This window comes from Lactuca sativa, chromosome 1 (assembly GCF_002870075.4).
Source record: "Lactuca sativa cultivar Salinas chromosome 1, Lsat_Salinas_v11, whole genome shotgun sequence".
Lineage (NCBI taxonomy): Eukaryota > Viridiplantae > Streptophyta > Magnoliopsida > Asterales > Asteraceae > Lactuca > Lactuca sativa.
Genome location: NC_056623.2, coordinates 99,941,738 through 99,965,610, shown reverse-complemented (window position 1 = coordinate 99,965,610; position 23,873 = coordinate 99,941,738). Strand labels below are relative to the sequence as shown.

The following is a 23,873-nucleotide window of genomic DNA, read 5'->3' as shown; positions in this document are numbered from 1 at the left end:
CAACTCAGCGAGTTTGATGAAGATTGCCATAGACTCGACGAGTTGCATGAACAACTCGGCGAGTCGGATGAGTTTTGCCCAAGTTAGGAACGCGTGTGTATCGACGTGTTACTAGAAGGAAACTCGACGGGTGGCCATAAGGCCTCAATCGAGTCACCCTGGTGACTCGGCGAGTGGGTAAGGATTTCAAGGAACTCGGTGAGTAGCTGAGGGTACTCGATGAGTTAAGGTCAACATGGACTGTTGACCTTGACTAAGGACTTTGACTTTGACCAGGGTTAGCTAGTTGGGTTATGAAGTACTCTGTGAGGATGAAGACTTATGAGCATGTTTGTAATGTGGTAATAGGTGGTGGAGTCTTTGACGAGTGATCGGAGAGCTGTGATTTATTTACCGAGGTGACATCTACGAGGTGAGTTATTCTCACTATACTAAGGGGTCTAAGACACCAAGGCCGACCCATTGGATTTGATATCCTAGTAGTTATTGATATGATGAGTTGAGTCAGTAATGTATGCCAATTGATATGCTAGTCGAGTAGATCTGTAGGACTGCCTGTGATACTGATTGATTACCTATATGTTCATTTATCTGTTACATGTCGACATGTTAAGTGGGGTAGGTTGAGGTTGTACTGCTCCGTGTGGTAGCCAACAAATCCGAAAGTATTCCAGATATGAGCTGAGGGCCCAGTAGGCATTCCAGACTCATACTGAGGACTCGGGTACGAGCTGAGGGCCCGGTAGGCATTCCAGACTCGTACTGAGGGCCCAGGGGTAGTCCAACTTGTAAAGCTGTGGACCCAGTGCATGATGTTCTGTTTTGATTGATATGATATGTTAACATTGATGTTGCTATGTGGACTATATGTGTATCGATATTTTGGGGGTAACTCACTAAGCTTTCGGGCTTACAGTTTCAGTTTATTGTTTCAGGTACTTCAGGGGATCGAGGCAAGGCCAAGACGTGATCATACAACTCATCCTATTGTGTTTATGTTTCTAGGAAAAACTCTGATAATCAATATTTTGAAAACAAGTTGTAATGTTTTGATGAACTTGATATGTTTTAAAAAGTTTAAATTGGTTTGAAATTTTGGATGTTACACCAAGTACGCATGATGCAACAGATTTCATACTTTGGGTCAAAATTGAAAATACTTGATGTTTGGGTGTTACATTTCGGTTTTGGAACCATTTTTTACTTGCTTTTTTCTCAACAATTTTTATAATTTTAGTCCAATTTTGAATGACCATAACTCCTTCATAGAATGAGCTGATTCTTTTCCCATGTTGCAGCCCTATGTTTTGGCTATAATTTTGGCTAAAAAATGGTTAAACAAGTTAAGTAATTGCTAAGTTACATAGCTCTAAATATGGGTTGTTATGCTGTCGGTTTTTTCTTAGCATTGTTTATAATTTTTGTTCTACTTTGAATGACCATAACTTCTTCATACGAGTTCAAAATAAACTATTTTTTCTCAGCTTGCAACCCTTTATCTTGGCTACAAATTTGACTCAAAAAATTGTTGAATTAGTTAAGAAATAATCGTGTTATAGAGCTTTAAACTGAGGCAATTAAGGCTGTATAAATTTTTTTATCCGTAAAATTAAGTTCAATTTATATCTCATTATCATGGTAAATTAAATCACTAGATAACGAGAAAATTCCGACCTCAAAATACGAAAATGGAAATGTAGTTTGAAAGTTCGGTTGTTAATGATTTTGTAACCGAAAAACAGAATCAAAATCGAACTGTTATTTTCAGTTCGGTTTTATATTTCTTCATTTCCGGTTATGTAAATTTTCCAAACTCCATAAAAAAAAAGGGAATATGACTTATCAAGGTAATTAACTTTTCGGTATGTTCACATCTGGGTAACTATCTTTTTTTTTGTACATTTCTAGGTAACAAACTTTTTGGAAGTGTTCACATATGACCATTATGACCTGCTATAGCAGGTTAAATCTTAGATGTGAACGCTTTCAACAAGTTTGTTACCTAGATGTGTACAAAAAAAATAGTTACCTAAATATGAACAAGACGAAAATTAAAAATTAAATTACATGAATGGTCCCTGTGGTTTAGGGGAATTTATGGTTTTGATCGCTAACTTATTTTTTTTAACTTAAATGGTCCCTACTGTTTATTTTTGTTGCGCGTTTGGTCCCCGTCTTACCTAAAAATACTATTGTGCCCTTATTAATTTATTTTTTTTAATTAATTTTCTTATTTATGTATTTATTTTTTACATATTTAAAAAAATTAATTGACCACACATATTTGTATCTCTTCGGATGATCCCTACTGTTTATTTTTAATTAATTTATTTTTTTTAACTCGGATGATCCCTACTGTTTATTTTTGTTACGCGTTTGGTCTCTGTCTTATCTAAAAATACTATTTTTCCCTTATTAATTTTTTTAATTAATTTTCTTATTTATGTATTTATTTTTTATAAAAAAAAATTAATATACCCCACATATATGTATCTCATCACCGTAAAACTGAAACCACATTTGAGAAATTTAATTTGAGTCTACCATTCACCATCTCATCTCTGATCCTCCACATCTTCTATTTCTTTTCCATCTTTAGTAACATCGATGTCTTCACCGTCTTTTTTTTTTGGTACTTCAACTCTGGCGAACCAACACCATAACCTACTGTCTCTTCATCTTTAGTGGGTTGTGGTGTTGATTCGACGGAGTTGAAGAACCAAAAAAAGAAGTGATGATGAAGACGTCGATATCACTAAAGATAAAAAATAAATAGAAGTTGAGAAGGATGAAAGATGGGATGGTGAGGAGATACAGATATGTGGGGTCTACTAATTTTTCTTAAACATATAAAGCATAAGTACATAAACAAGAAAATTAATTAAAAAATTAATAAGGGAAAAATAGTATTTTTAGATAAGACAGAGACCAAACGCATAACAAAAATAAATAGTAGGGATCATCCGAGTTAAAAAAAAAATTAATTAAAAATAAACAGTAGGGATCATCCGAGGAGATACAAATATGTGTGGTCTATTAATTTTTTTTAAATATGTAAAAATAAATACATAGATAAGAAAATTAATTAAAAAAAATAAATTAATAAGGGCACAATAGTATTTTTAGGTAAGACGGGGATCAAACGCACAACAAAAATAAATAGTAGGGACCATTTAAGTTAAAAAAATAAGTTAGCGACCAAAACCACAAATTCCCCCAAACCACAGGGACCATTCATGTAATTTAATTTTTAATTTTCGTTTTGTTCATATTTGGATAACTATTTTTTTTGTACATATCTAGGTAACAAACTTGTTGAAAACGTTCACATCTAGGATTTAACCTGCTATAGCAGGTCATAATGGTCATATGTGAACACTTCCAAAAAGTTTGTTACCTAGAAATGTACAAAAAAGAATAGTTACCCAAATGTGAAAATACCGAAAAGTTAATTACTTTGATAAGTCATATTTCCAAAAAAAAAAATTGCAGGAATGGATTTTGTCAAACGACATAGTAACATGTCGTTTTGATACAAATTTCGTGGGTAAAGGCCGGCGAAGAACTCAACTCCGGAGTCATATGATATGTTATCGTCATCCACTGTTTAGTGGCGTCACTATTGCTACTTAATTAAACCCTAGTACCATACACATCCAAACGCCTCCTCTCTCTCCTTGATTTCATCAATGGCGAATCCCACGAATGCAGCAGAGGGGCGACGACAAATGTTCGAATCATTCTATTCGGTCATTGCACTTGTATTCATATTAGTGGCCTGTGTGGAGCTCTGTGATGCATCTACAGTCGTCGACGTTTACCGTCTTATACAGTATGATATCGCCGGTGTTCCTTTTGGATCTCGTGTCGCATCTCTTAATCACCACGCTGGTTCTTCTCTCTTTGCTCCTGGTTCCGATCTCTCCCGTACTGTTGTCATATTTCCCCTAAGTGAATTGAACGAAACATTCATTCGAGGTAGCTATCTTTTTCTTTGCATCCAATAAAGTATTTTGATCAATTGCGATTTGAATTTCGTATCAGAACCTATAGAGTAGGGATCAATTCGATACGTGCTAATGTGTTCGTCATCGATGCAAATATCATACATGTGACCTGATTTTATTAATCGTAAGAGAGTACTGATGCTTTTGTGGAGTTCCCACGTTCTTGGATCGGAAAATGATTTTGGTTAATGGACATGATTGAGGATTAGACTCCGGTTTTCTTTGAGTTTGAATAAGAGGAAATTGCTAAATTCGTTATTTATTGGGATTGGTTTTCATAAGTGGTCGAAATCAAATAGGATTTCTAAAGGTTAATTGCAAATCAATTACACCGATTCCTATCAGCCTTCCCCATCTGATTTGGGATTAAATGTTTATTCCTTTACTTCTATAATAATCCGATTCAAAATTTTAACTATTGTTGACCATATGGCAGAATATATTGAACAGGGAAAGCCTTTAGGGGGCTTACTACTTCTACTTCCTCGAATCTTTCATCCTGACAACAGTGAAACTGTTGGTGGACATGGTGTAAGCTCTGATAAGGAGAATTTGAAGAAAATCCTGGTGAATTTAGAGCAGAAGCTAATACATTCTAGTATCCATGTAAGTCAACATCGTGCATATACAAATGAATATTTTTCTTACATTTTTCCATCTTGCTTCTTAAATACATCTTTCATTTTACAGTATCCTGTGTATTTTGCTTTTGAAGATGAAGATTTAGACTCAGTGTTAGCTGATATCAAGAAAAACGATGCAGCTGGTCAACCTGCAACTGCAACTACTGGGGGGTTAGTAATTAGTAATCTAGTACTATATCTTTTTACTTCATATAACATTGAAAGTGGATCTTTTTTTATATACCCTTAAACCGAATTTCTATATATACAAAAAAACTGTCATTAAAGTCAGTGTTTCTTTCATTACAGATACAAGCTTATTGTCACATCACCAACTCCCAAGAAACTCACATCTCCCACAATCACCAACATCCAGGTTCTCATTTAAATCAAAAACTGTGTTGAATTGCAATAAAATTTAAAAGATTTCTTACACCATGTTCAACTATTTACAGGGGTGGTTGCCTGGTTTAAAAGGTGATGGAGATTCAAACCAACTCCCAACTATAGCCATTGTAGCATCATATGATACATTTGGAGCAGCTCCGGTATTTTACCATTTTACCCTTTCCTACAATCAAGTCACATGGTATAAGTATTTACTACTTACTTTCATTATCTCTCCAGGGATTATCTGTTGGAAGTGATAGCAATGGTAGTGGTGTTGTTGGACTTCTTGAAATTGCAAGATTATTTTCCATCTTATATTCCAACCCTCACACTAGAGGAAAGTATAATCTACTCTTTGGTTTGACATCTGGTGGACCTTATAACTACAATGGAACTCACAAGGTGACTCATTCACTATCTTTCTAAATATATATAAATATTGTATTTCTGTAGTTGTTTAAATGTGTTTTTTTTTTTTTTTTATTTTTTAAAATCATGTACAGTGGCTTAGAAGTTTTGATCAACGTTTGAGAGAAAGTATTGATTATGCTATCTGCTTGAATAGCCTTGGGTCAGGGGAAAATGGGTTATGGGTTCATGTTTCTAAGCCTCCAGAGAATGCATATGTTAAACAAATCTTTGAAGTAAGTGATAAAAAAAAGATTAAAGATTGAAGAATCATTGTAGTTTTTGGAATTTCATATAATCATATATACTAATTTCTAATTCACATTTGTGTGCAAATCTAGGGTTTATCTGATGTAGCACAAGAACTAGGGCTCAAAGTTGGGCTAAAGCACAAGAAAATCAACATTTCTAATTCCCGAGTAAGTTCAAATTTTGAAGTAGAATTTTTAATTTTATTATTATTATTATTATGAACATTTCCAGTTGTATACAGGTAGCATGGGAGCATGAACAGTTTTCAAGGTTAAGAGTTACTGCAGCAACAGTTTCTGGACTTTCTGTTGCTCCAAATTTGTTGGAAAATACTGGAGGTCTTTCTGATAACAGGTGAATATTTTATATAATAATTATATTTAAAAAGTATTTATTATCAATATAAAAATGATAACTGAGATTCCGTTTGTTTTATTTTTATTTATTGATCTAGAGAGTTTGTAAGTGAAGATGCAGTTGTTCAGAGTGTGAAATTGGTTGCTGAAAGTCTTGCAGTAAGATTTTAATAAAAATATTATTTTATTATTTTTGGTTTACAAAATCTTGATGATTTTGGTATTATGTGAACAGAGGCATATATATGGTCAACAAGGGAAGAAGATGGAAATATTTGCAGATAACACAAGTTTGGGTGTGAATCCTTTTTACATAAAATCATGGCTTCATCTTTTATCAACAACACCTCGTGTTGCTCCATTTCTCTCCAAGGACAATCCATTCATCATGGCATTGAAAAAGGTAAACATTTTTTTTTTAAAAAAAATAATTGATTAATGAGCATTAACAAATAACAACTGACATTTATTTGAATAACAAACAGGAATTAGCAGATCATGTTGCAGAGGTGAATTTGCAACATGATGTGCTTGATGGAATGTTCACATTTTATGACTCCACAGTTGCTACACTCCAGATTTATCAGGTAACTTTATTATTTATTTCTATGATTATTTTATTTCTCATTTTCACATCAAAGATTTTGAATTTTATTTAACTTGTTATTACAGGTTGCGAGTGTGACATTTGACTTGCTGTTGCTATTAGTCCTGGGATCATATTTAATTACACTTTTCAGTTTCCTTGTCATAACTACCAGGGTATGTTAATGTTTATGTTATAATAGTTTTTAAAGATCTTAAAAAAAAGTATAAAAAAATGGAAATGATGTTATTTATTTTATATATATTTTTTTGGGGGAACAGGGAGTGGATGATTTGATCAGTCTTTTCCGACGTCCTCCATCACGGAAAGCCAAAGCAGCTTGATGGTGTTTGGTTTGGTTTGGTTGTAAGGGCAGAGGTTAGATTTGGTTTCTTTCTTGTAGCTTTCTTAGGAGTAATTTTTCATTATAATTACTATCATTTAACTTTGCAGAAAATTTTGGTTATTATGTTTTTTCATGTAACCTAACCTCTGTAATCTTTCCCTATTTAGTATCCACAAATCTCTTCTCAACTACCAATCACTGAATGCTCAAATATTGATGAGAAACATCTTGTAATAATTGTTGTTGATAACGAATTTAGATTAAAATGAAGAAGAAAAATCTTCTAGTTTTTCTAAAATAATATAGGATAATGGAGTATTGTATATATATATATATATATATATACTAGGCACGTTTGAACCCAAGAAAGGTAAATTGGGTATGTTAAAAGATAAATGCAGAATGTTATAATGGAAGGTAAGTATGATGCTGTAATTAAAAGAATTTATCACAATTCAATGTCGTGATAACGAAAAAAAAAAAAAAAATGATAATGGGAAAATTTTCGAACTAAAGTGTCGTTTATTTAGATCTTCAGTCTCATTGCTTCCATGACTAAAGATTGTTGGACTTTCTCTATACTTCATTCCATTCTTCAGTTTTGATAGCTGCTAATTTATTCACCTGTCAAATTAAATAAATTACAGAAGTAGTTTATAACTTTGTCTTATTCTTGATAGTTTCCTAATTAAAGAAATGTACACAAGTCCATAAAATGTGCATTACCTTTCTTACATATAGGTCTTAATAAAATAAGGATTCAATTCAATGCAAGAAAGAAGAACCAACTATGTAATTTTAGACTAAACAAAATAAATCAAAATATGTTGATATTTCTTATATGTAGCCCATTAATCGTTTGTAGTACCAAGTGTACTATGGACATATAGAACAACACCACGAATAACAACGAATGAGACACCATTCAGTTTGGTCTATGTATCCGAAGCAATAATCCCACTAGAACTTATCTTACTCACGACAAGGGCTATGAACTATGATCAAGAAGCAATCAATGAAGAGATGAGAACAAACTTAGAACTTTTGTCCAAACGATGAGAGGTAGCGGCAATCCATCAAAGTATATTATAAGAAGCAAACAGAAAGCTACTAAAACCAACTAGTACATAATAGATCTTTTTGGGTTAGGGAATATGCATTGAGAAACAATGAGACAAGCAGACAAGAGCCACAAGAAAAAGCTACTACAACCTGCTAGTACATAATACGGGTCAGGGAATATTTTGAGAAACAATAAGACAAGCAGACAAGAGCTACAAGAAAAGTACGACTAGGAAGGACCCTACGTAATCAGTGAAGCCAACATAGATGGATCATAAATCCTAAAGACAACAGAGGAGGATACGATTACTTGGTCATGACACGCTAAAAAATTGAAGAAGTTTTACATATAATAAGGAACTGAAAATATACATAAAAAAAGAATCAATTTAATCCCTTGCATACATACGAAGACTTCTCAAACTTGACAATTTATCTGACACGCGTCAAGAAAATGATAATATTTAGATAGATGGCAAATAACACCCTAACATGGTCAAAGCATCATAAAATGCTCATTCTGAGCACCATCAAATAATAGCATTGCATGTAAAGGGAAAACGACAACCTAACATGATCATAACACCACGTGTTGATCATCTAATACGATCATATAGCAGTATTACATATATAGGGCTAACGACACCCTAATGTGATCAAAGCTTTTCGATACCTTACTTAGGTATCAAGGGCAAGTATAAGGTCGGCTACAAAGGCACCTCGATAATTCACAATCAAAAGAAACAACAAAATAAGGGCAAATGACACCCAATCCTAGTCGTACATTAACCGTGGGATTAACAAACCCTTGCATAAAAGCTTCAAAAGCTAAGTCACAACGGGTTACCTCGAAAGTCTAAAACTATGGGAATACATAATGATAATAACCACACAACTTGTTACAAATTTCATACACTAAATACTCAAAACTTATGAGAATTAGAACATTTTAAAGGTTTAACTAAATTAACCCAACAATTTCATTAAGTTAAACAATTCAATATAATTTTAAATCCAACATAATTAAATTATAAGTTAAGAGTTTCACTAAATATAATTAATAAAATTCAAATTTTTATATCAAAATGCTTATGTCAATTTTTTTAAATAAACACCTAACAAATTAAATTTATAAACTTTATAAACTTTCACTTTTATTTTTATAAAATACTCCATCAGTTTTTATAAAAAATTTCCTTACTAAGGGAATCTCTCCTAAATATGTGCCAATCACATTCATTTACTTCTCCCTCTTGGCTGGGTTAAAGTCAACCACTCCCCCCCCCCCCCCCCCACACACACACACACACACACACACACACACACACACCAATCTTTTTCTTCCTTGTTAATTCTCGAGAGTAGTTTTGCATGCCAAAAGGAGAAAAAAGTGAGCTTAGAGCCAAGATATTTGGGAGATATTTAGCCATTTCATTTTTTTATAAGCATACACATATTTTTGCAATTTTGTGGATCATTTTGGTGAAGTAAAACCCCACAGAGGCAACGAGAGAGATGTGATATAGTGAGATAAAATCCGAAAAAAGGTAGGCTTAAGAGGTTGTAAGTACTCATGTTCTCTCTTTTTCTTCTTCTCCCCTCTCAAAACTCTCATTCTCTCTACACACACACTTCGATGTTCACCGTATACTCTCTATAGTCTTTAGGGTTTGTTCATAAGTTTCATTCATTTTTTGTCTTTACAAGTTCATGTACATGTATCCATACAATGGTTCTTATTTTGTTGAGTGGGAGTGAATATTGTAGTGAGATTATCTGTGTATTTAAGAGAGTTTTGTGAGTTTAACAGATACATAGATACATATTCACACATAAATATTAGTATCAAGTATTTTCTAGTCTTTGTGTTTAATTTTAGATTTTTAGAAGACTAATGCGGAGTGGAATTACTAGAGAACCATGCGAGATATTAGTTGACTTGATAATAACTCAATTAGGCTTAGAGAAGATGATGGATATTGATGAGGATAATGAAGATGTTAATTAAAGGAGAAGATTAGGATGATTCTGGGAAAAATAATGTTTGGATGGACTCTTTGTGGTGTTTGGGCTATCTTGGAAGACACTTTGGGCCATAAAATTCGGGTCTTGAATATTGGTGTAACACCTGCAGATTCGAGCTAGTCAATTAAGATATAATAAGCGTTAAAAATGACTTTTTGATAAAAGATTATTTAGGATAAATAATCTTAACCAAAGTTATAGTATATGCGACAAAGATTCCGTACATTTAAAGAATTTCCAAATATGACTTCATATGAGAAAGTTGTTAATTTTCAAAATTTCAGTGTAGCAGTATACGACCCAACACTGAAATTGAAATCGGTCGATTGTTAGAAAAAAGAATCTAAACAAGAGTTGAAGATATCATCAATACCTATTCGTCAATATAAAGACATTCGAGAACGGATATTGTATGAAAAAGTTATGATTTTTATACGGACTTTATCAGTCCAAGTTTGTTAAAAATATAACTTCAAAAATAAAGTCAAAATTAGACGACGGAGTTTAAATGAAAGTTGTAGATTTCGTCAATAGCTACACCTGGATATAAAGAACATTGAAAACGAAGCTCGTATGAAGAAGATATGAATTTATGAATAAACAGAAAATCCTCCTATGCATTCACGCGCGTCGACAGGGCGCGTGGTGTGCACTGACACTCACCAATTTAACGACACGTGCCACTACCTAGAAGTTGCCATGTCACTCGGTACGACCAATTGCACGTTATGCACCAACCATTGGTGCGGCGTGCACTACTTTTCAGCCCTATAAATATGTTCGATTCTCAGCTCATTTCATCATCCCTTCCTCTGATTCTCTCTAAAAATCTCTTTCATATCTTTAGCCCTTTACTCCCTAAGCTCCCAACTTCGTTAACGAGACCCCGCGGTGCCAGATAGTCGACGAATAAAAGCTCCCAGATCAGAGTTCTTCCCACATAATCCTTGGTTTTCATCAGAATACTCTGTAAGTTAAGCTACACTTATTTTATTCAAGTGTAACTTTTAATTATAGTTATATTCGTTATTATGAACCTATAATTAAGATTTATTAGTGATTCGATGTCATTATACTGATTAATCTACTTACGAGGATGATGTCTAGGCTGGATTTAGTGAAGTGTTTAAAGTGAGATTTCCAAAAAATATACTCTATAGTCTATATACCAAACATACCCTACCTCCGATATGATCATACCTGATTGTTCCTTAGTTGATCGATCTCGATGTGGACATTGAGATTAATGAGGAATCTAGACTATAATTAGTCACTCGAAATATAAGACTAAAACTTAGTAATATGAACCTAGATCACTTCAGAAGAAAAAATAAAGTACCAAGGTGAAGTTTTGCCCAAATGCTGAGGCATCTACTCTTATCAAGTGAATGCATAATTACTTTCATCTTACACATAAATATGAAGTATTTAGATAGTTAAATGCTATATGTGCTTATATGCAAAGATGTTTTTTGTTAGATGAAATATTATAAAGATAAAATTTATATGATATATATATATATATATATATATATATATATATATATATATATATATAATATATCATATATGTATTTTACAAATATAGTACATTGGGTAACGATGGGTAATGAAAGATGTCATAGTATGATGAAAGATAAGATGCCATAGTATGATGAAAGATAAGATGTTATAGTATGATGAACGATAAGATGTTATAGTACGATGAAAGATGTAGGCAATGATAGGATGCTACGACTTTAGAAAAAGGTACTAATGTAATAACGATGTAGGAATGGTACTAGCATACCAACCATCTAGTCATTTAACAGAGTATAGGTGACGACCACCAGACTATTTGATGATAGTCTCGTGGAACACATGCATGTTTATAACTTGTAGGCGATGGACTTCATGCCCATTTGATGTACTCTACCCTACCGACACGTATTGCAGATAAATCCCTGTAACGGTATTGTCTGCAACGATGATTAAGATGATCCTTAGGACATATCCTTGGGAACAAAAATATAAAGAAAACCTACTAATATGTATTGCAGAGAAATCCCTATAACAATACTGTTAGCAATAATGATTATGATGATGACCCTTAGGACAGATCCTTAGGGAAGAATAAAGAAGAAAACGGGGATGGGTAATCGGGTTAATTGTTTGAATATTAAACATATTAAATATATTATTGTGGGTTGAAAACCCTATGTACCACCAGGTTTCCTAACCTAACCCACTTAGTTTCTTTGTATCACAGGAAGCAATACAAAGATATTGTTCGGACCTGATGAGAGATTCGAGGAAATATAGGCTATAGAATAAAAGATGATGTAAGGCTTATGTTTATGCTTATGTTTCTTATATCAATTATGACATCCCAAGATTTTAATAATCAATGAAAAACATTCTTCATAAATACTTTTACGGGACCAATTCCACATTTATAAATGAACTATAATTAAATAAGCATAAATAAAAAGTTTTAAAATGGCCATAAAAATAAGGATGTCACAGTTGGGTACACAAACCAAAAAAGGAAAGAAAGATCAAGTATGAAAGTGACTTGTGCCTGCAATTCAAACTCCGACCATCTCACGCGGTCACATGAGATTGTGCCTTATTTCCATGCGCCCACATGGCGCCTACATGGATATTTTTTTCTTTTCATTTTAAGTGGTATTTGGGGTATGTTAGATTCCATTTTTCACAAACTTCGACCAATCATGTAGGGAGCTTGTGGAGGACAATTTCTTGATGTTCTTGGAGCTTTGAAAGTCTTATTAGTTCATCTTGTTGAAACATTTTGATGTTGGGTACATTTCTTTCTCTTCTTTTCACCTTAGTCATGAGTGGCTAAGTTTTTATTTATCAACATTGGAAGCAATCCTTAAACACTAGTTTATCTTTTAAGGTTTTTATGAACTTGTAGCTCTAGATCTATAAATGCCATCCCCTACCGAATTTGTATGTTGTTTTTATGTTTTTATTCATGAGTTTAAATATGTGAATGACAATGGCTAGTTATTTTATTGATTAAGTAATGGATCTTCAAAACAATAACGAATGTTATGGATGTTTTCATCTTGTTTCAAAGTCATGAAATTGTATTCTCCAAAGTGAATGTGTAAGATTTTGACACCTTTTGGATTTGGTGTTTCTTAAATCATCAATTTCATGAACAAACTGTTTGATTCATTAATTTAATTAAGAATATGTGTTATGAGCTTCTCTAACCATCATAAAATTAATGAAGAATCTAGATAACTCAAGCTTTTGAGTTGATATAAAATTACAAGTATTACACCATGATTCCTAGTGATAAGATAACTAGTTGTTTATGTAAAAAAAATCTAATGTTGATTATCCCATCTCTATTTATTCATCACTTGTTGTTTACTATTTTGCATCACTAACTTGCTTTTGTCACTTTAGATCTATACTAACTAACTAAAAAACCCTTATTTTTATTTAATTGTCGTTACAAAAACACTTTTGCGAATAGATTTTATAGATTAACAAATTGAGCTAATATCCGTGGATTTGATCGCTTTACCACTATACATTATAAAATGTGTAGAATATATGATCGTTTATTTGTTGGTCTCAACAACCACCATCTATTTCATGAGACAATCGCGGTAAATCATGTTCTAAAGGTGCAAGCATGATATTTATGGATCGGACAAAATTGGTGCCATTATCCCACACATCCTTTTCCATAATATGATCATCAGTTGCAGAACACTTAAGATTTAAAATTCTTCAATGATCCAAGCAACGCTATGCTTTTTCAGAACACTTAAGCATGTTATATACAAGCACTACAAAGATGTCAACGAGTTGCCTTAACAAAACATAGATGAAGAAAAGGTTGAAGTAGAAGCTTTAAAGATCTTATCTTTTGGGTCTACCAAACTTTTTTGGGGGTTCCTGTAACACATATCAAGAGTTTTGAAGTTGCGAAAAGTGCTGACAAGAGCAAACAAACATGCTTACACAACCAGGTATATAGTCTAAAGGGAACCAATGCATAAGCAACCATTCAAATTCTTTTGCAAAATTATTATAGAACTTATTGATCAGTTGGACATGATTGAGTTTCAGGTTACCCATATTACACAATGCATTTATTTTCAATTCAAGCGGCCATGTTTAGCGTTTATTTCTCAAACATTTTCATGTGAAGGACGACACCCTGAAGATTTCACATACCCTGAGAAGAGAGTGACAATAAGAAAATTGTAAAAGTTATATAACTAAATAGGGATATAATACAAAATTCTATAAAAAAAAAATTACTTCAAGACCAATTAACTTTGATGATTCAAAGCATGTGACCAAGTATGAAGTATATACAAAGGTCTATGTGTCAAAAAGTATACCTCACATGTGTGTGTGACCAAATATGTTGAACTATCTTGGCGATAAAGCTCTAAAGCAACCTTTCTTTTCTGATGATTGATGAAAACAGATTAAAGTTATTAATACATTAACGATTATTCACATACATCTCTAGGTCTTGATCTAGATCCAATCAGACATTTATCTGATCCAATATATAAAAAAACTTGATTATCTGAACCAAGCAATTGATCCATTATGACAGATCGGTCTTGTTAAACACAGAGTTTTTATTTTCAAATTTTACAAAAAGAAACTCATATTTTATTGGAGTTCAATAAATCAATAATAAATAGGTAGACTTTGGTCATGATCCATATATTAAAAATAATTAGGTTATGATCAATATATTTAATATAAATGGATCATGATCCATCTATCTAAAGAAGTTAGGTCATGGGGCATCCATTAGTTAGCGGGTCATGTTCCACCATTGTGCGTTTAGTTGGATCATAGTTCAAATCAGTCTAGTACTTGATCCAATTCAACTCGGATCCATGGATAACCCTAGTTATAGCATATATATTGATAGTGGATGAAATTGTTGTTTGAACAGCTTATGGATGTTGTTAATTGTTATGTAAGAAGACAAGTAAACAATGTTGGTTGTATGATTTTCTAAGTTACAGATAGGGAAAATGACATAAAAGGCTTAAGATTTCACAAAAATGTCGGTTTTACCCTTGGACGTGTTTTATGTTTGGTAAAGCCTGAAGTTTTGTTTAATTTGTTTATTTTTACCCTTGTAGCCGGTTTTCAGGTAACCTACCGGTTACCTAATGCCAGTAAAGCCCTTAAATTTTCAAAAATGTTCAGATTTACCTTTAAGTTTTTCAAAAATGTTCGGATTTACCTTTACATTGACTGTTGTTGTTGTTATTATTATTATTATTATTATTATTATTATTATTATTATTATTATTATTATTATTATTAATACATTTTTAATTATATAAAAATATTTTATACATACATTTTTAAATGTATAAAAATATTTTTACTGATATAGTATATTTTTAAAAATATATATACTTGTATTTAGTATTTATATACATTTGAAAACACTAAATCTTCATCTATAATTGTTGAATTGAACAGAAAAAGCTTGATAAAGTAAAAAATGTCGTCAATGATTGATTTTGCAAAAACAAATGCTTCAGATCAATATAAAAAATGATGCATTTTGTGATCTTTTTTTGTGAACTTACAACAAACATAAATGAAGTTTACACTCGTATTTGACATTTCGTTATCAATTTTTGAGATAAAAATAGTTAATGAGTGATTTTAAGTTGATAATACTTAATTTTTACAGTGATCAAATGTTTTTGTCAAGGGTTTTTTAATTATATTATGTATTTTCCATTTACGAGTGTTATTTGTTGATCATTTATTGTTATCTACTCACTATTAACCTAATATAGTTGAATAATAGAGGTTTTTTCAAATTTTATACTAAATCTTATCTGTAATCGAGTGTTTTTATTGAGGTTTTCTAATTACGAGGGTTTTATAATTGTTACGTTATATTTTTAATTAACGAATATTTATTTTTCTTATCTATTTAGTATGATGTTTGATAATAAATACATATTGATACTTGGTAATATGTACAAATACATATAATTATGTCTTTTATATAATATAAACCATATAAATATATGTATTTTTATATTTATATGTATATAATATATTTTTATATGAAATAAATATATATTTATACTTATACCTACTAAATACAAATAAATACATTTTTAAAAATGTGTATAAATATTTTTATACATTTAAAAATGTATTAATAATAATAATAATATGTATAAAAATGTATTAAAAACGTATGAAATTTTTTTATTCATTTAAAAATGTATGTAAAAAATATTTTATACAATTAAAAATGTAATAATAATAATAATAATAATAATAATAATAATAATAATAATAATAATAATAATAATCATCATAATAATAACAATCAAGGTAAGGGTAAATCCGAACATTTTTGAAAATTCAAGGGCTTTACTGGCATTAGGTAACCTAGGTAACCGGTAGGTTACCTGAAAACCCGCTACAAGGGTAAAAATGAACAAATTAAACAAAACTTCGGGCTTTACTGGACATAAAACACGTACAAGGGTAAAACCGATATTTTTGTGAAAACTTAAGGGCTTTTATGTCATTTTCCCTTACAGATACTACTATAGCGGATAAAAAGTAATTCATAATAGAAAGTAAAAATAATATTTAATAAGAACATATAATATCTACCTTTATATATGGGGCTGTCTTTTTGGATGACATCACGATAAAATGGAACCACCCCAGTGCCATGCCATAGATGTCGCCTGCTGCTCAGGTAGTATTCTCCTGTTGTTGCTTGAAAAGCAGAGAGATCTCCACCAATGATGTGATTCCACGACTTGTAATAACCCAACACATCCTCTTCTTCATCCATCTTTCCATCATCAAACACAAAACTCACCCCACACTCCTCTGTAAGTTGTTCTACGTCTTCTGTTACAGTAGTAATAGTAACCTGATCTCCACCTTCCATTTCATTCATCCCAAACATCCAATGGCTTAACAATATTACACATTCTTCACCTACATTGACTCTGTAAACATAATGATTGTATATCCAGGTGCAGTTCTTCGTTATATTGCTAATTGTGATCATTGGCAAGAGTATGAACTGATCATATGGAAATGGAAACGTGTAGACATAGCAGAAGTTCAATCCTCTAAGGCTGTTTGGAGATGATGGGATGGTAAATGATACTGATGGCCCCTTGCTTCTACAACTAATCCAATTTGGCATCTCTTTCCCCCCATAAATTGTGCTGAATATGCCAAATTCATAATACATCTGCCAAATACAACCACCTAAATTAGTCACCATAAAATATATATATATATATATATATACACACACACACACAGTCACTCTAAGATGGATAGTTAATAAAATCCAAACCTGGATTTCAGATTCCTCTGATCCTCTACCCCGATAATACGTTCTCATAGGAATTTTGTTAGGGAGGTCAAGATTAGTCCAGCCCAAACTACATAATACCTTTTTCTCAACACCAACCATTGGTTGTATTTTGAACATGCCTTGAATTTCAATCGACGAAAGTGCTAAATGATCTGAAAGTATCCACAACTTGAGTGGGAACATTTTTGGATCAAAAACAAGTTTTCTTAGCAAAGTTTTAGAATTAAAATCGAGGTCCATCTCTTTTAATGTATGTGGAGGATGCTCAACTGATGTTAACATCTTACAGTTTTTCATACTAAGCATCTCAAGCCTAGGAAGACTTCTTACACAATTGGGCAGGGAAACGATAGGATTGTCATCTAAATATAATTCCTTTAACATAGATAGGTAACTAAAGTCCTTGGGAAAGGATTCAGTGGAAAATTTATTATTTGCAAGTGACAACCTTACTAAAGAGCTTGGTAAAGAAGCCGCAAAGAATTTCAAATCACTTGGTATAGCATCCAAAACGGCGGAGGAAGAGGTTTTAGCCTTGACAATTTCTCGTGAATCCATATCCATAATCTCCATTTGAGATTCACCGAGATTACAACCCTCTAGCAATAGTGTGGTAACCTTCTTTAACATGTTTATGGTTCTTGGAAGTTTTTCAAGCTTGTTGCAGTAGCTAAGATCAATGAGGAAGAGTTCGACACATGCCTCAATTGATTCACAAAGCTCAACCAAACCAATGCAATTTGTAACTATTAACCTCTCAAGTGCTGGGAGTTCCTCAAAGCCACCTATACTACAAAGCTCTTCACAAAAACTTAAATTAAGAATCTTTAATGATCCAAGCAACCTTTTGTCTTTTAAGCACTGCTGAAATGGGGACAAGTTGTAATATTAATGAATTTTATCAACTCAACAATGACTAATAATAAACAGTGATAAGTTACCTTTCGGCTCTTCTCAACTCGGTGTGGATTACTATCATAAATGGCAAATGATTGAATATTGCTATATGACATGTCGAGAACAACCAGATTCTCCATCGGGTAGTCTAAAGGCATTAACTTTAAAGGGAACCCATGCATGCACAACCATCTCAATTCTTCTGGAAAATTCTCATAAGACCCACTAATGTTCAGATAATTGAGTTGTAGTAGCCTCAAATTATCCATGTTACTCAATGCATCTGTTTTCAGCACAAACGATGCACGCAGCTTCTCTTTCTCAAGCATTCGCATATCAAGGGCAAGGCCTAGAAGATTTTCCTTAGCCTAAGAAAAAACAAAATGCCAAAACAAATGTTAAAATGCTAAACATGGCATCTTAAAAATACTTTAAAAAATAAAAAAAATACTTTAAACATGCATACATGGCCTTTTACCTTTTTTTGTTTCAACACTTTGAATGACTCCTCATGACACCATAATCGACTTCGCTTCCATGGCTTGTCAGGCGATTCTTGATGTACTATGAATCTTCCTGTCTCTTGAAGCAACTGATGCATCTTGAATTCATTATTCCATCCGATACTAAGTAGGCATCTATCAATGAGATTCGGGATCCCAGATCTTGTGTTTATACGACATGCCCTTAATATTGTTTCAGCAATATCTTTATCCATCCCAACAAAAAAACATGCAATATGCTTAAATAAGTCTTGATCATTTTTGGATGGCAAAGAGTCAAAGCTCATTCTCAAGACATTACTTATGTGGGAACCGATTTCTTTCTTTAGCCCTTCTATGCACCCTTCCCAATAAGCTACATCTCGATTATATAGTGACTTGCCCAAAACTTCAAGAGCCAATGGATGTCCTTCACAATACTTCACAAACTTTTCTAACACCTCTTCATAACCTGCCTTAGGATCGTTGCACATGAATGCATGAAAACACAAAAGTTTTTTTGATTCAGTCTCAGATAAGACTTGGAGCAAGTGCTTTGCATGTCTTGGTTTAACATTTGTTTTGAATAGTGCACAACTCTCTGTCACCCACGCGTCTTTTGTTGTTATAATGATTTTGCTTCCAAGATGAAAACCTTTGCTTCCGATTAATGCGCCCAACTGGTCAAGACTATCTACATCATCAAGAACTATAAATACCTTTTTTTGGGCTACTGCATTCTCTATCTTTGAGGTGTATATGGAAACATCATGAACTTGAATCGAACTTATTTTTGAAATGTCATGGTAGAGTTGTTTTTGTAAATCAAGCAACCCATTAAATTTTTCACCACATCTCCTACTAATATCTTCAATAAAGCTGCTTGTGTCGAATTCATGAGAATGTAACCCATAGACATATTTGGCTAAAGACGTCTTCCCGATCCCACCCATGCCTAAAATAGTGAGAACATCTGTCGTTTGTGAGGATGCATCTCTTAACCATGAACTGACAAATTTGATAGAAGAGTCCACCCCAAAAAGTTGTGGCAGAGGTCTCCTTGAGGATACACATAATCTGCGATAGATCTCCTTAACAATTTCTTCAATCAACTCAGTCTCTCGCCTGAAACTTCAATTTAATAAGAACCACAAGACTAACAAACCAAATTCAGATATTTAATTTACCCAAACACCCAAGTAAAATTTATAGCATATTAATTAAGCTATGTTTATCTAATATTTTTCACATCAAAAATATACTATTATATTTGCAATTCTAACCATGTAAGCATATAATGCATGAGTCATAATTTGTATGTATGATAATACTAGAGCCACCAATGTAAAACAAGATTTCACTAACTATATTTCATTTATGTTTCTACAAGTCTGTTGAACTTATATATCGTTGTGGTTTTGCATGAATCTAAAATACATATGATAGTATAAGAAAAGCTATGATTCAAAAATAGTATGATATTACAATAAATGCATAGCAAGCCATTCAAAATTTGATTAAATAAAAGATTATTAGAATTATCAAATAATTAATATATCTATATGAATTAAATTACGACAAATCTTCATAAATGGTCAATGTGGTTTCACAAAGTATCAAGTTTAGTTCATAATATTTTTCGGTTCCTTATGGTTTCAAATTGTATCATGGTTGTCCCTCACAGATATAAAAAACCTTTTATACCCTTTTTAATTTCTTTTATATTTTTCTTTAAAAAGACTTTCTATTATGGTTGTCCGACATGATTGGTGCTGACCCTCCTCTTCTTCTTTCTCTCTCTGGCGAGACCAACAATCTACCACCTACTTCTTGCTTCTGGCTACCAGAGAAACTAACCACTACCTCCTCTTCCCCTGGTGTCATCTCAAACACCCTCCTCTTCCCGCCTTCTCCTACCGGAAACCATCACAAACTCACCATTCCTTCCTCTTTCTTCTTCAATAACCACCCACTAAAACCCTAGTCGTTGTCCTCCGGCTCGATTTCTTGATTAAGTTCATTCCATAAGAATTTCATCAAGTTCAGGTTTGTTTTAGGAGGTGTTTGGGATTTCTTTTAGAATGACTTTTGATTTTTATCTTTTTCAAAAAGTCAAAAAAAAGCCATAAGGTGTTTGGTTAATAGAAAAATTATTTTGAAAACGACTTTTTGTATAGAAGAAAAAGAGGGGTTTTTAAAAGTCACGAAAACATGACTTTTAGTTACTTTACATGTAACAATTAAACCAAACACTTTTTAAAAACGGTTTTTGGCTTTTACCCCTCAAAAGCTAATCCAAATACATTTTAAAAAACTTATTTTGCAAAAAGTTATTTTACAAAAAAGACTTTTAAGGTTAAAAAGTAATCCCAAACATGCACTTAGAGTGGTTTGATTTTCATTTTCTTCATGATTTATGGGGTTTTGATTTCCTCCATGGTTTATGTTTAAAGATCCATTCATTTATGATTTAGGGGTTTAATTTATGGGTTTAAGCATCCATTGCATAATTTTGGTTGTGGCAGAATTGATACCGATTGTGGTGGTGATCAACGGGGAAACTAAAATTGCAGGAATGTTGGTGGTGGCTGGAGGTGAGAGTTATCTGTAGGAGGGTGAAAGTGAGGGTTCCTATGAGTTTTGTGCGAGAGTGATAGATAATCTCATTCATTCGAGAGGAATGGACTCTCCAAAAGAAGAACAAGAGTTCTCTTACAATTCAATTTTTAGCTACCTCACTCATACTACTAACTACTATATATATATATATATATATATATATATATATATATATATATATATATATATACTAAGCAAAAAGACAAAAGGGAATATCAGCTTGGCAAGGTGATATCCCCACTACTTTGTCCCACCACTAACTCCAGTAAAATAACTAAAGACCAAACTGCCCTCCATACAACATTTTGGAAGCAAGCTGCCCACAATAACTAGAAGTCCATGTGGCTAATCAGAGAAGAGTGGGATGGGGTAGGGTGGGGTAGGGTAGGGTGAGGTAGAGGTAGGCTATTAATTTTTTTGTAAAATAAATTTAAAGCAAATAATATATATATATATATATATATATATATATATATATATATATATATATATATATATAATAAAAAGGGTATAAAAGTCTTTTTATATAGGTGAGAGACCAACTACGACAGAAATTGAAACCACAGGGACATTCCATGAGATTGAAAAAAGTTATGGACTAAACTTTATATTCTCGGAATCGAGAATGATGAAGATTTGTCTAAAATTAATAATACAACAATAGATCTATTTCAAATTATTGAATTTTGGTTCTAACTCAAAGCATGTCAGAACTTATTAAAACGGTTAGTTACTTATGCATCATTATCGAAATTTAAATGTCTGAATGAATTCGTTTCTGAGATCAGAAAGTACAAAAATCAGATTCAACTTGATGCATATTGGTCCAAATTCCAAGTTGAATATATAAAAAAGTGATTTTCTGATATTTAAGAAGCATAGCTTTAAAGAGAAGACGACAATGAAATTTCATGCGTTACTTTTCATTTTCTTGGTAAAGTTTGAATGCTGATCTGGCACTTTATTGCCACATCATCATTTATAAGATGTCACATATGCAAAAAAGTTATAAAACATCAACGGGTACTCCAGTTAAAAAAAATGCTATAATCAGTACAAAATAGAAACTATGCTGGAATTATGGGTAAAACCCAAAGTATATTTCCATATTGGTAAAAAAAAGCCAAGTGGGTTGCTATATCCCGCAATTTGCCAAATAATAAATGTAGAGCAAATTCTTCAAAATTTGATTGTAACTGCAAAAAGTTATCAGGAAGCATAATCTATCTGTATGAACTAATTTATGAGATCAAATTATTGAAAACTTTGATCTAACTTTATGCATCCTCTTTATCCAGTTTAAACGCATCATTTGATGATACTAAAGAAGCATATTGGAATACATCGAGAAAAGATAATCCTGACTTTTCATTATGTTAATCAAACAAAATTGGAGTATGGAAATATAGGCAAGAAAGTGGTTACCTGCCATTTGCGTTCTCCCCTTTCAAATTAGCAACTTCAGTAAGCGCTCGAATCCATCCATCAATCTTTTGAGCCAAATGACTTTTTTTATTTGCATTTGTCTCTCCCTCCATCTTCTGTATGTGTTTAGCCATTGAAAGTCCAAAGGTACTTTGTTGCTTCCTGACATGGGTGGGCTCAACATGATAGAAGATGGGGATAACAATTTGGTTGGATGACATTCGTTGCTCAAGTATCAACACCAATTCATCCAAGCACCATGATGAATTAGCATAATTCTTTGACAACACGATAACAGAAACCCTAGATGATTTAATCGCACTCTCTAATTCTGGTTTAAGATCTCCGGTTTCAATCTCTTCATCATTCAAAAAGGTAGAGATGTTGGCATCCAGGAGGGCCTTATGGAGATGATCAGTGAAACCATATCGAGTATCAACACCCCGAAAACTTAAAAATACATCGTATTTATGATCTTTAGAAGATGAAGAAGATGATACTTCGATATATTCAGAAAGAACAACCATTAAGAGTGATGGGAATGTATGAGCAACTTGAGACTAGACTTACAATAACGTTAAAGAGTAAGTAGTGGGATTTATATAGGAACTCAAAGTCAACTACTTTTGATAAAAATCATACCTTCTCCTAAATATATACGTCAATTTACCACTTTTTATGGAAAGGTGCACTAGTTTCGTTTTAAGCATTATTCATCCGTATAACATTGTTTCAGTGTTTTTAGTCCCTAGATCTTTTAGTATAACAGTTAAAATTCGTATGTTTTTAGTCCTTAGATCTCTGCAGCAAGCCAACAATCTGATTCCATTGTCTCCTCCAGGAACAAGCCAACATTAGCCTACTTGTTTCCGTCAACCCGTATCCACCACAGTTTACCATCACCGTCGTCCAAACCCTAAACAAAATCAAAATCAAACCCTGAAACATCATAGAAAAACAAACGATAAAGCCACCAAAACAGAACAACGGAGGACGACGACGATGGGCTCT

General features: G+C 32.6%; 3 protein-coding genes across 3 annotated transcripts; 1 reads left to right on the top strand and 2 right to left on the bottom strand.

Annotated features, from left to right (window-relative positions):
- Positions 1–3,597: 3,597 nt before the first annotated feature.
- Positions 3,598–7,156, top strand: LOC111899395 (uncharacterized). The gene is made up of 14 exons (XM_023895240.3): positions 3,598–3,978; positions 4,444–4,613; positions 4,698–4,801; positions 4,940–5,006; positions 5,086–5,178; positions 5,258–5,422; positions 5,524–5,664; positions 5,770–5,847; positions 5,922–6,034; positions 6,135–6,195; positions 6,272–6,439; positions 6,522–6,623; positions 6,709–6,798; positions 6,904–7,156. The coding sequence occupies exons 1-14, from the start codon at positions 3,690–3,692 to the stop codon at positions 6,964–6,966; spliced, it is 1,704 nt and encodes a 567-aa protein (XP_023751008.1). The 5' UTR covers positions 3,598–3,689; the 3' UTR covers positions 6,967–7,156.
- A 6,921-nt stretch (positions 7,157–14,077) lies between these two features.
- LOC122196111 (uncharacterized) lies at positions 14,078–17,314 on the bottom strand. Its single transcript, XM_042898439.2, has 3 exons — positions 16,713–17,314; positions 14,429–14,497; positions 14,078–14,259 (listed from the first exon to the last, which is right to left on the bottom strand). The coding sequence occupies exons 1-2, from the start codon at positions 17,308–17,310 to the stop codon at positions 14,460–14,462; spliced, it is 636 nt and encodes a 211-aa protein (XP_042754373.2). The 5' UTR covers positions 17,311–17,314; the 3' UTR covers positions 14,078–14,259; positions 14,429–14,459.
- A 483-nt stretch (positions 17,315–17,797) lies between these two features.
- LOC111899449 (disease resistance protein RUN1) lies at positions 17,798–23,389 on the bottom strand. Its single transcript, XM_052766191.1, has 5 exons — positions 22,863–23,389; positions 18,815–19,949; positions 18,381–18,704; positions 17,888–18,303; positions 17,798–17,801 (listed from the first exon to the last, which is right to left on the bottom strand). The coding sequence occupies exons 1-5, from the start codon at positions 23,387–23,389 to the stop codon at positions 17,798–17,800; spliced, it is 2,406 nt and encodes an 801-aa protein (XP_052622151.1).
- Positions 23,390–23,873: the final 484 nt, after the last annotated feature.